The 13072-nt window shown below is 47.8% G+C and overlaps 1 protein-coding gene across 1 annotated transcript in view; it reads right to left on the reverse strand.

Annotated features, from left to right (window-relative positions):
* MERTK (MER proto-oncogene, tyrosine kinase) overlaps window positions 1–13072 on the reverse strand; it is a 108676-nt gene that overhangs the window by 70740 nt on the left and 24864 nt on the right. Inside the window, exons 3-4 of the mRNA XM_079791743.1 lie at window positions 2422–2522; window positions 176–349 (exon numbers count right to left, since the gene is read on the reverse strand). Coding sequence (XP_079647869.1) covers window positions 176–349; window positions 2422–2522 — 275 coding nt within the window. The remainder of the gene's footprint in view (window positions 1–175; window positions 350–2421; window positions 2523–13072) is intronic.

The raw sequence follows: 13072 nt of genomic DNA on the forward strand, positions 1-13072 counted from the left end.
CCTGGGGACTCTCCCCCCTGAGACTCCTGCCTGCCCCTGCCTGCCTCCTGCCCACCCCTCTGCCCGCCGCCGGCTGCCACACTGGTCTTCCTCCTCCTGGAGCATGGCAGTGCTCAGCAAACGTGTGCTCCCTCCCACTACTAGAGAGGAAGCAAAGAAATCGGCACAGACTCACCAGGGACAGTTAGCACAGACGGGGATCTTTCTGGCTGTTCACTCACGCGGCTGCTGTTCTGAAACCAGACAATGCCGACGGGCTCCGGCGGGCCCACGGCCTGACAGGTGAGGTTGAAGGCGGTGTTTCTGGTGACGTTCATGCTCTCGGGCTCCCTGGTGAAGTAAGGAAGTCCTGCCGAGGAAGAGTTAAGGGAAGGAATGTTTCAAATCCACAAGCAAAGACACAGCCTACTAGAACGTGGTCACAGGAGATTTCCTTCTACGCCATCTCAGGTCCGAAAGGCCAGTTCTTCCCTGAAAGTTGGGTGCGAAAGAGAACAGGCTGATCTCCAGTCCAGCTCCAGCTCACTGCGGCCGGCTGGCAGGTTTTCAGTCTTCCTCACCAAAGTAAACAGTAAAAACCACGCCACGCAACAGGTCTGCCTGCTTTTCAGGACAATCGACTGTGTGTGAGGCTTTGAGATGGGTGTCAGGAATTTTAAAATCTGTGCATGAGTATAGGGCTAAACGCAGTCTCAGAAAAACACTGTAGACACAGTTACAGTCACAGCCAAGTTCTCCAATTGTAGTTCCAGGATTAAGGCCGTAATAACGAAGGGCACTTCAGGAATGTCTCAGAGGAACCCAAATAGCTCACTTATTTGGGGCGTGTGTCAAAAACTTATCAGCTGAAGCTAACTGTCCTCACATATTTACACTGTGTTCTTTTGGGACTTTGAACTTACACTACTGGTCCCAACAGGAATGATGTGGGAATGGTAAAGGCAAAACTTTTTTCCTGCTTCAGAGTTTTGTAAAACTCCATTTGGACCTAACATGTCTCTGGCCTGGGCATTTTTCTGAGATCCTGACAAGTAAAAGGTCCTCTAAATATTTTTCCCAGATAAACAGCAAATGTAGGACTCTTTTCCCCCTCCCCCCAATGCGGAGGCCCCGCCTCCAACTCATGCTGACACAAACTAGCTTGTCCAGTCTGGGATGGACCCAAGAACGAAGCTATGAAAGAGACTCCTGAGGGCCTGCCTCACCCAGGCGGCCTGCAGCATTAGTGGGCATCAGGCTCCTGTTGGCAAAAGAATGGGTAGTAGAAGAGCCTTTTAGGGGAAGATGTTTCCCGTTAAAAGTCCCTAGAAAGCTAATCACCTGCTCTACAGCCTGGGGTGAGGAGGGTCAGGAGAAAGTAGGAAAGAAAGGTGTTCTGATGGTCTGCTGATGGGAACCTCAGAGAGCTAGGCGAGGATGCAGGGATCTCAGAGGGCAGCACCTGGGGGGTGGGGAGCGACCACTGGGGTGGTGACAATAAAGATGCTTCCTCCTTGAAGCCTTTCTTGCCAGGCCCTGCCACTGCCGAACCAGGCATGCACACCCGGAGACCCAGGGACCTGGGCTCACCTGGCCCGGCTCACCTGTGCATCAGCTCACACTCCCCACTGGAGTTCAAGTGCCTCCAGGGTAGAGACTGCCTTCTCCTCATCTCACGTCTCGCTTCTCAGCCCCACTGAACCCATCTCATGCCTTGTCATGTCACAGGACTGCACTGAACCAAACACCTGACCAACGCAAGGGCCCTGAAAGGAGTCCCAGACCGAGCTGCTGACCCTTCCAGGAAAACCACCCCCCTCCCTGCTCTCACCATCCAAGACTCAAGACAAGAATAGATGCTGAGTAACAAGCGAATTGTCACCTGGCCAGGGAGTGGTACCTGGTGCCAGCACTGAGAGCCGGGTAATAGAAGGCATTTACTTCCTAAAAAAAAGTCATCAACTTTTAAAATTGTAAATAACCTCAGGACAAGGAAGCCAATAATCTCTTTTGCTGAAACCGGTTTGGCTGAGTGGATAGAGCGTCGGCCTGCGGACTCAAGGGTCCCAGGTTCGATTCCGGTCAAGGGCATGTACCTTGCTTGCGGGCATATCCCCAGTGGGGGGTGTGCAGGAGGCAGCTGATCAATGTTTCTCTCTCATTGATGTTTCTAACTCTCTATCCCTCTCCCTTCCTTTCTGTAAAAAATCAATAAAATACATCTTTAAAAAAAAAATCTCTTTTATCTCAGTCCTAGTGCCTAGGATGGACCTAAATGTTAAGAAGTGAATTCATTTCATTATAACCTCGGGACAAGGAAGTTATACAATCTCAGTGCTTATGGGTCTGCAAGTTTTGCACAGAATCATAAATGGGCCTGCCAAGCTGCAGTGTTATGTGCAAAGCAGTTAATACTGGCCGCTCTGGGGCCTCTGCACTTACCTTGTACCTCGACGTAGATGGGGTCAGACACGATCTCTTCACTGTTTATGTTCGTCTTACAGGTGTACGCCCCACTGTCTGACCGCTGCACCCTCATTATGCTTCAGAGAAAACACAGGAAGATATTTATGGTGACTACCCTTTGAGCTCCTACTACAGAAACAGAACATTCTTCAACCTCCTTGTCAGATGCTTCGATATTAATCTCACATATCGACATGGCTAGGTCGCGGTGCGCAGATATTCGGTCTAACACCACTTTAGATGTTTCTGGGAAGGTATTTTTCAGATGAGATTAAATTTAAATCAGCAGACTCCGACCAAAGCAGATGACCCTCCATAATGAGGGTGGGCCTCATCCAGTCCGTTGAAGGCCTTTGAGCAAAGTCTGAGGTTGTCCAAGGAAGAGGAATTCTGCCTCCAAACTGCCTTGGGACCCAAGACTGCAAAGTCAGCACCCACAGCCACATTGGCCAATTCTTTAAAACAAGTTACTCTGTGCTGTTACTTGTCTTCACTTCTATGGTAGCCTCTATATTGGAGTGCAAATTTGTAGGGCTGTTTGGGGTGGTCACTATAACTAGGGGGCTCCATGGCCTTTAGGGGCCAGAAGAAACTGTTTCATATCCCCAATGATCTTCTGAGACCAGAACCCATTCCATTTTACATACACACATGTATTTTGTCTGGCTTGAACACCCACCTAATTTCCCAGGACTGTAATTACCATGAAAATGGGAGGCAGAGGGGAGGCTGGTGAGAGAGCAGCAATGGCCCTGTGGCCCGTCGGGAACTTTGCAGGGACTAGTCATCATTTGGAAAAGGGATCACTGACATCCAGGCTGCATCTGCAACTGCCATGTGGAGGGTGGGCGGTGGGGGGAGACAGGGTGCAAGTCTCTGCAGACCTGGTGTGGCCATGCCCCGCATAACAAGTTAACATTCCTATTCTTTTATTATAAATCACCTTTCTTTTGTTCTTCTTGTATTACATTTGGACAATCTATATATATATATATAAAGAGCCAGTGACCATAACAGCTATAACGACCAGGTCACTATGATGCCCACTGTGGCCAGTGAATCGGCCCGATCAGGGGGTGGGGCCAGCTGGCCAACCTCGCAGCCCCTCCCGACTGCTGGCCTGCCCCTGATTGGACTCTCCCACCCTGAGGAAGAGCAAGGCTGCTGGCCAAACGCCCTCTCCCTTCCCCCTGCCCTGTCAGCTCCAACCCGGATCAGCCAGCCCCACCACAATAGGCTCAAAGCCCCTCCCCCCGGGCTGGCCCTGCCCGATTGCCCCCCCACCCCAATAGGGGGCGAGGCCAGCCAGCCAATCTCCTGCAAACCCCCCCGCCCGCCCCTGCCTGGCCCCACCCCAGATCAGCGCCCCCACCCTGATCAGGGTCAGGGCTGACTGGCCAACCACCTATGGCCTCTTCCCCAGGCTGCTGGCCCTCAATCAGCACCCCCCACCCCATTTGGGGCGGGGCCAGCCAGTCCACCGCCATCAGCCCCTCCCCATGGCCGGCCCTGCCCACAATTGGCCTCCCAACCCCAATCGGGAGCAAGGTCCGCCATCCAATCACCCAAAGCCCCTTCCCCAGCCAGCCCGGCCCTGATCAGGCCCCAATCAGGGTAGGCTGGCCGGCCAACCTCCCACTGCTGGCCAGACCCCACCTAAGCACGAATTTGTGCACTGGGCCTCTAGTATGTTATAAAATCTCTGACATTAAGAGGTGGCCTTGGCTCTAAGAGACTGAGAGTCCTGCTTTCCACCTTTCCATCGTGTTTACAAACAGGAACTACTCAGCATATGTGACACCTGCACTTGGCCAGGGTAGGAAGGGTGAGGGGAGGAGGGATACTTGGACATGCTCTCAGATGCTCTCTCACAGAGGGGTCTCTATTGGCTCAAAGACACTGATCTCTCTGCTCCTCAGACACAGCAAAGAATGAATGAGGAAAAGAAAAAACCATGGAGGGGTCCGCCTGCCTAGCAGCTTGCACCCCAATACAAATTATTTATCCAAAGCAAAATAAAACCCATAACTGGTTTGGCTCAGTGGATAGAGCATTGGCTTGCAGACTGAAAGGTCCCAGGTTCAATTCCGGTCAGGGGCATGTACCTTGGTTGCAGGTACATCCCCAGTAGGAGGTGTGCAGGAAGCGGCTGATCAATGTTTCTCTCTCATTGATGTTTCTAACTCTCTATCCCTCTCCCTTCCTCTCTGTAAAAAAAAAAATATATATATATATTTAAAAAAATAAAAATTAAAAAAAATAAAACCCATCCCTGAGCCTGTCAAAGGCCGAGGCTTAAAGCTCAAAAGAGAAAGGGGGGCAGGCAAGGGCAAAGGGGGCCCCCACCGACCTAGGCAACGATTAGCAGCCACCAAGGGCAATAGCACCATCAAGGCCTTGAGGAGCCACAGTCTCTTTGGGTCAGAACACACACTGGACATTTTAAATATAACTTCTCACCCTAGTCGGTCTGGCTCAGTGGATAGAACCTTGGCCTGTGGACTGAAGGGTCCCAGGTATGATTCTGGTCAAGGGCACATATCTCAGTTGCAGGCTCCTCCCCGGCCCAGACCTGGGCCCTGGGTGGGGTGCATGCAGGAGGTAGCCAATCGATGTGTTTCTCTCACAATGATATTTCTCTCTGTGTTTCCCTCTCTCCTCCATTCTTTCTAAAAATCAGTAGAAAAATATCCTCAGGTGAGGATTAAAATAAATAAATAAATATATATATATAAAACTTCTCTCCAACAACATCATTTTGCAAATCCTACTAGCTTATGCTAAACAGAGCAACTCAATTCCATGTCAAGAGTGGTGTCAGTCAGAAGGGGGGGGGGGGGACCCAGGAGTGTGACTATCACCTGTCACCTGCATTTCCTGATGTGCCAATCTGAGTGGCAACCCACTGACTTAGGTGTACTCTCTTCCCCTTTCCCCTCACTGCTGTGTAGGAGAAAATTAAATCTGAACACATCTGATGAATGAACATTGGACCTGGGAGGACCCAGGATCAAGTAAAGACTAGATCTCTCCATGTTTGGGGGCAGAAGCTGAATGTCTCAAGGAAAGACAGAAAGAGACCTCACAGGACAAGTATCTCCAAATAAGGGGCTGATGCTCCCCCAATCATCTCCTTGGATGTCCTGGTGACAGAAAGGGGCTGAAGAAAGAGGGAGAGAAGTGTGTGTCCTGGTGAGAGAAAGGGGCTGAAGAAAGAGGGAGAGAAGTGTGTGTCCTGGTGACAGAAAGGGGCTGAAGAAAGGGAGAGAAGTGTGTGTCCGGAGTGGCGTGCTGCCCACTGTGAGTCATAATGAGTGGCTGAATGTGCTTAGTGGTTTCAGCAGCTCCTGAAACCTCTAGTCAGTCTAGTGCATTTTCAAGGGAAGCTAAGGTCACAGCTACTGCAGAGAAGTCCTTTCCAGACAGTTCACAAATTCACCTTAAAAGAGGTGTCACTGTTTTCAGGCAAAGTCTGGGATTCCACAAGTGAATGACAAGATCTGACAGGCTGAGGACACCCGTGCCTATGAAGACCTGGCTCTGGGCCTGGGACCGCAGCATTGCACCAGCAGGCTTGCCAGATGACTCAGGGAGAGTCAGCAACCAGGGAGAAAGTAACAAGCAGAGAGGGATACAGGGCAGGGCCCCAGGGAGCAGCTCAAGGCAGATGCGGAGCACACCTGTACAGAGGCACAGACAGGGAGCCCCAGAAACCATCAGGCACAAATAACATGCTAGCATCACACCCTGGCTGCAGAAGTCCAGGAGTACCTTCAGCCGACCAGTGAGGAAAATTCAGGCCAGGACTAGAGCAGGGGGACTCAAGGAACGCGATCAAAACTCTGTCTTCAGCCATTTGTGGACAAAAAAAAAAAAACAAAAACAAAAAAGGGGGGGGGGGAGGGGGCGTTGTATACGTTAGGATGGAAGAAAAGGCCTTTCTTTGCTGTAGCCTTCCACAATTAATGGGAAGCACCCGGCAATTAAACTCCAAGACTGTTAGCTCCCGATTCCAACAGCCCCTCTGTTCAAACTGAGGGACAAGATAAGCTACTTTCAAGGCTACATTCTTGCATACCCTTACTCCCTGCTGCTTTACAACCCAGGGATAATTAGTAGAAAGTTCCCTTTCCCCCTCCTCTTCAAACAAGCCTTTTTAAATTCTTCATAACTTTTGCTCTAAGAATGTTTTACAGGCTTTGGAAAAATACTGATAAGACACCTCCCTAGACAGCTGCCCGGATTGTCTCCTAAAGAACTAATAAAGTCACTCCCCGCCCCCCCCCCCCCCCCCCCCGCCATGTATGCTCAATTTCACCTAGCAACAGCAGCAGTCCGAAAATCCCCCTCCCTTCCTTGTCCAAGGCTTTAAAAGGTGGGGGGGGGGGGGGGGGGGGAGAGGGGACAGCTTCTGTTCCTTGCCCTTGCATTGATTAGCAATGTACTGGCCCTATCCCTTTGGGGGAAGTAAAATAATCTCTCTCTCTCTCTCTCTCTCTCTCTCTCTCTCTCTCTCTCTCTCTTCTCTCAGTTGTGAATTCTTTCACAGCCCACATCACCTGCCCAAACCCTAACACTATGAAAAGTACCTTACAGTCTTTTCTGATTCTAAATTCCTAACTGGCAGGCTATGGTGGGTAGTCATGCCCCAGGCATGTAACTTTTTTGGTAAAAGCTTTATTTTTGTCTTAAGAGAGCCGTGTCCATTGTTTCTGTGCATCTAGGTTATCACACCTTTGAAATAAGCTGTAACCATCCTCAAGAGAACATATAATCTTATTAACTATCCTGTAATCCAATCCCTATCTTGTTTCTCCGTACTATTTCTTCTGTTCCCTCCTTAATTTCAAATGCCTATAAAAAGCTGTAAAACTGCCTTAGCTGGTTTTGCCCAGTGGATAGAGCATCTGCCTGTGGGCTGAAAGGTCCCGGATTCGATTCCAGCCAAGGGCACATGCCCAAGTTGCGGGCTCTATCCCCAGTAGGGGGTGTGCAGAAGGCAGCCAATCAATGATTCTCTCTCATCATTGATGTTTCTATCTCTCTCTCTCTCTCCCTTCCTCTTAAAAATACATTTTAAAAAGAAAAAAGCTGTAAAACTGTTATTCTTGGGATCATTTGGGATCTTGCTCCCCAGCATATGTTGTCAGTTTGGCTGAAATAAATGCTTATAAAAATTCTCAGAGTTCCAGTCAAGATGGCAGCATAGGTAAATGCAGTACTCAAATCCTCCCACAACCACATAAAAATTACAACTAAATTGCAGAACAACCTGAAGTCTAGCTGAACAGAAGTCCTACAACTATAAAGATACAGAAGAAGCCATATTGAGACTGGTAAGAGGGGCAGAGACGTGGAACGGGCTGGTCCCCCATCCACTTGTGATGAATAAAAATCATGAGGGATACCTTGGATGTAGAGGTTCCTCCTGAGGAGCGAGGGGTCCCAGACCCACACTAGGCACCATAATCCAAGATTCCAGTAACAGGAAGAGAAATCCCCATAAGTTCTGGATGTAAAAACCAGTGGGGATTTCGGCTGTGTGAGTGGAGGACTGTTGGGAGTCCCAGATAGTCCTTTTAAAAGGACCCAACAATAGATTTACTAGGACTCACTCGCTCTGCGCTCCAGTGTTGGGGCAGCAGGGACATAGAGGGAAGAACTGAATGTCTGGCATCAGTGTGAGAGCTGAAGAGGCAGCTTTCTCCCAGACAAAAGTGCTGTCAGAGGCAACTGCTCTTTTTCTGGTTCCTCCCTGACAAAGCCAGCAGGTGGGAGCCAGATCTGAGTCTCCATCAACCTGGTCAACCCTGCTCTCCCCTACCCTGGTGATTCCCTGAGGCGCCGTCCCCCCCAACTCGGGGCCCACCTAAGCCACTTCCAGTGGTTTCCCATATAAACGGCCTCTCTTGGATCATGATTTGGACTTTCCTAAAATCTGGGTATCCTATATGTCTTGCTAAGTGGCCCCAGGCCCCAAACTAGAGGCAGGCAGCAGCAGTTTGCAGCTTGGCTTCTCCTGGACACCTCTAAGCCCAACACAAAGTAGCAGCCATCTTCAGATGGCTTTGTAGCTTTTGCCAGGTGGCCCTGGGCAGGGCACAGGCAGTGGCTGACCTTGGCCTGCAACTCCTGGGAGGCCCCAGAGCCAGTGCACCCAGTGGACAGCTTCAGGTCACACTGGATTACAACTCAGCCACCTTCACAAGTGACTTCAGGTCACACTGGATTACAACTCAGCCACCTCCACAAGGGGTGGACTTGGTGGGCACCAAAGCCCCACTGAAGTAAGTTTTGCTCTGTTGAGGTTAGCCCCTGTACAGTACAGTAGCTCTTCCGCTGTTGTCCCAGCTGGTCCTCCCAGCCAATAGGCCTGGGGGTCAATCCTTCTCAGTGGGGTGCCAACAGGAAGCAAGGCTCAACTACAACAGAAGGGTGCACAGAGCTCACATAGGGGTACGGGGGAGGGGGGCAGCTGGAGCCCCTGGCTCAGGTTACTGTGGAGGCTGGCCACTAGGGCCTACAGAACACCTGTTACATAAAACCACTCCACTAAGACCAGGAGACTTAGTAGCTCTACCTACTACATAGAAACAAACACAGAGAAGCAGCCAAAATGAGGAGACAAAGAAACAGGTCCCAAATAAAAGAACAGGAGAAATATCCAGAAAAGGAAGTAAATGAAATGAAGGCAAGGCAAATAAACTAACAAATACAGAATTCAAAATAATGGTTATAAGGATGCTCAAGGAACTTAGTGAGAACTTCAATAGCATAAGACAAACACATGTGGAAAGCATAAAAAGAACCAGTCAGAAATGAAGAAGATAAAAAATATGAATAATAAAATGGCAATAAATACATATATAACAATTACTTTAAATGAAGATGGATGAAATGCTCCAATCAAAAGACATACAGTGACTGAATGGATAAAAAAACAAGATCCTTGCATATGCTGTCTACAAGAGACTCACTTCATATCAGAAGACACACACAGGGTAAACGTATGGAAAAAGATATTCTATGAAAATGAAATCAAACAAACAACAAGTTGAGGTAGCAATACTCATACCAGACAAAATAGACTTTAAAACAAAGGCTATATAACAAGAGACAAAGAAGGAGCCTGCAATTTCACTTTTGGGTATTTATCTGAGGAAACCCAAAACACTAAATCAAAAAGTCATATGATCCTAGCTGGTGTGGCTCAGTGGATAGAGCATCAGCCTGTGGACTGAAAGGTCACCGTTTCGATTCTGGTCAAGGACACATGCCCAGGTTGTAAGCTTGATCCCCAGTGGGGGGTGTACAGAAGGCAGCTGATCAATGATTCTCTCTCATTGTTGATGTTTCTATCTCTCTCTTCTTCTCCCTTCTTCTCCCAAATCAATAAAAATATATATTTTTTAAAAAGGACATACACACCCCTATGCTCACTGCAGCATTATTTATAATAGCCAAGATAAGGAAGGAACCTAAGTGTCCATCAATAGATGAATGAGCCCTAGCCAGGTTGACTTGGTGGATAGAACATTGGCCTGCGGACCAAAGGGTCCCGGGTAGATTCTGGTGAAGGGCACATACCTTGGTTGCAGGATCCTCGCTGGCCTAGGCCCTGGTTGGGACTCACACAGGAGGCAACCAATTGATGTGTTTCTCTCACATCAATGTTTCTCTCTGACTTTCCCTTTCTCTTCTACTCTCCCTAAAAATCAGTGGAAAAATATCTTCAGGTGAGGATTGAAAAAAAATGATGAATGAATAAAGAATAAGTGGTATATATATATATATATATATATATATATATATATAAACAATGGAATATGATTCAGCCATATAAAAAAACCAAAATCTTGCCATTTGCAACAACATGGGTGGACATAGAGGGTATTGTACTGAATGAAATAAGTCAAAGGCAAATATTATATGTGGCATCTAAAAAGCAAAATAAATAAGCAAACAGAACAAGAACAGACTTATAGATAGAGAACATTTTGATGGTTGTCAGATGAGAGAGGGGTTGAGGGCTAGGTGAAAAGGTGAAGGGATTAAGAACGAATTGGTAGTTACAGAATAGTCATGGGGATGTAAAGTACAGCATAGAGAATATAGTCAATAATATTAACTCGGTATGGTGACAGGTGGGTACTAGATTTATTAGGGTGATCACTTAGTAAGTTATATAACGTCTTATCACTGGGTTTTAGACCTGAAACTAATATAATATTGTATGTAAACTGTAACTGAAAAATAAAAAAAATTATTTAAAGTAAGACAAATTCTCTACATGTTTGAATGTTTCTTAAGTCAACACATTCATGTCAGGAAGAGCTTAGCAACGGACTGAGGAGAAGGACTGTGTGCTGGCATTAATTATGAGCAAGTCCACATCCATTGTATCTATAGCATAGGACAGATTTTTCACAAATAATTCTGTGCTACTCTAGACAACCAAGGAAAGGTCCCATGCTGAAGGGAGGGTAGGGTGGGCTGAAGACAAGGAGTGGTATCCCAAGGCCCGCCCTGTCCCCAGCACAAACAGCAGGCACAGTCTCCATGCAGGCTCCACAGGAAAGGCTCTGAGTTCAGAATAGCAATCTAAGCATTCCGACAACTGAGGAACAGTTCCAGAAAAAGTGCAGATTCAAGAAAATGCCCAGTTTTGGGGATATGGGTCTTCCCTCACCAGACCCCATGGTGGGCAGCACAGAGGGAGAGAAAAGAGCCAATCAGGTGCTTCACCCGGAATATCACGACTCTGAGATCATGTGGAGACCCCAAAGCTTGAGAAGAAAGAGCAGATGGTTCATATGTGAATCAGAATAGCACTGGACTCTGCAAGAACAAATCTAGGAGTGAAAAGGCAGGAGTACATCAATGACTTTCAAGTGACAACAGGAAATTATTTTCCTTTTGAATTCTGCATCAGGCCAAACTACTTCAAGGTCAGGGTAGGGAAAACATGGCATTTTCAGAGATGCAGGTCCCAGTAGGCTAGTGGAAGATGGTCTTAATGCCAAGTGAGGGAATGAAAGCCAAGCAGGAGCCTGAGCTCCTGGGAGCAGGGGCTGGGAGTCAGAGGGGTGAGGGTCCCCACGAGGAGCACAAAAATGGCTCAACTGGACCCCAGACCAGAGCAGGAGAGGGGACGGCTCTAGGGCAGGCGTTGCCAAGCAAAAGGTCAGAGCTGATAATCTTGTCACTTTCCAAAGAAATGCCTGTCTTCCTGTAGAGTTTCGAGAAGAATGTGTGATTGACACTTAGAAAATGAAACAAACAGGCAAGGAAACAATACTAATTTCAGGAAAACAAAAATTGTAAGAAATAAACATGATTACCATCTATGACATGATTCAGCTTCAAACAGCATTTATATCGCCCCAATAATGTGAGCCATGGGTACTGATTCACTCCAGCTGTGAGTAACACTCTATCAGATTAACATACACACTGGGGCCTGGCACACACACACAACCCAAGCACCGAATGTCTCTAGAAAGTTACTCAAGGGATGGATGACTCAGATACCCATTGGCAGAGATTTGGGGGTTGGAATGGGGGAGAGAAATTTTAGAGAGTTGAAATGTTCTACGACATGAATTCCCTGCTTTAAGAAAGGTATAAAAGTCCCATGAGATTCTGGTCAAATAGAAACATATGATCCAGGCAGAACCACAGGACCCATACAGGTTGTGACCGTGGTGTCTAGACAGGAACCACCTGGGCAGACCATACGGCCAGCAGCTGCAGAGCCCGTCACAGCAGGGCAGCCTCGCCTGGGCTGGCCCCGGGGCAACATCCTAAAGGGACACACAGCGCCCCTCTGTCCCTGGGACCTGCCCAACTGGGCTGGACTGCTCAGAAATGGCTCATTCGTAGCAGCTAAGCTCTAGGGCCTCTTGAAAGAAATACATAAAGGACACATGTTGTACATTTCCACTTATATGAGGTCCCTAGAGTAGAGAAATAGAAAATGAACATAGACTAGAGGTTACCAGGGGCTGGGGAGAAGGATGGGGAGTTAGAATTTCATGGGCAAGGAGTTTCTGTTTAGAAATGATGGTGGTGATGGCTGCACCACCATGTGAATGTACTTAGTGCCAATGATGTATACACTCAAAAAGGGCTAAAATGGTCACTTTTATTTGTGTACATGTTACCATGATAATAAAAATGAAAAAAAATTTTCTTCAATAAACACAACGATGCACCAGTAGGTGTCCTGTCACAGATCAAATGGTGCAGGTGGCAAGCCATGGTCACCCGTGTGCAAAGCCTTGTATATATTGAGCTGAAGGAAGTCTTCTGATTATGAAGCAAGTCACAGAGTGTCAGAGGTCTGGGGTTAATAATAACGTCTCCAGTTGATGGTTTGATTTAAGAGATTATGTCCTTACTTTCTATATGTTTTGCTGCATTCCCATGTACAGTCCCATTTCAGGGCCGCCAGAAGCAGCAGGTGTGAGACCCCCACAGAACAGCTGTGGGCAGGGGCTTATCAAACACCAGCTGCTCAGGGCCCAAGGAACCCACAGGGATACAAACTGACCTTTACATCTTCACACACAAAAATCCACTAAGAAAGCAAAGTCCTCCAGCTTCAGTGATGGGAACCACCACAAGT

The sequence above is a fragment of the Cnephaeus nilssonii genome (assembly GCF_951640355.1).
Source record: "Cnephaeus nilssonii genome assembly, chromosome: 15".
Taxonomy (NCBI): Eukaryota; Metazoa; Chordata; class Mammalia; order Chiroptera; family Vespertilionidae; genus Cnephaeus; species Cnephaeus nilssonii.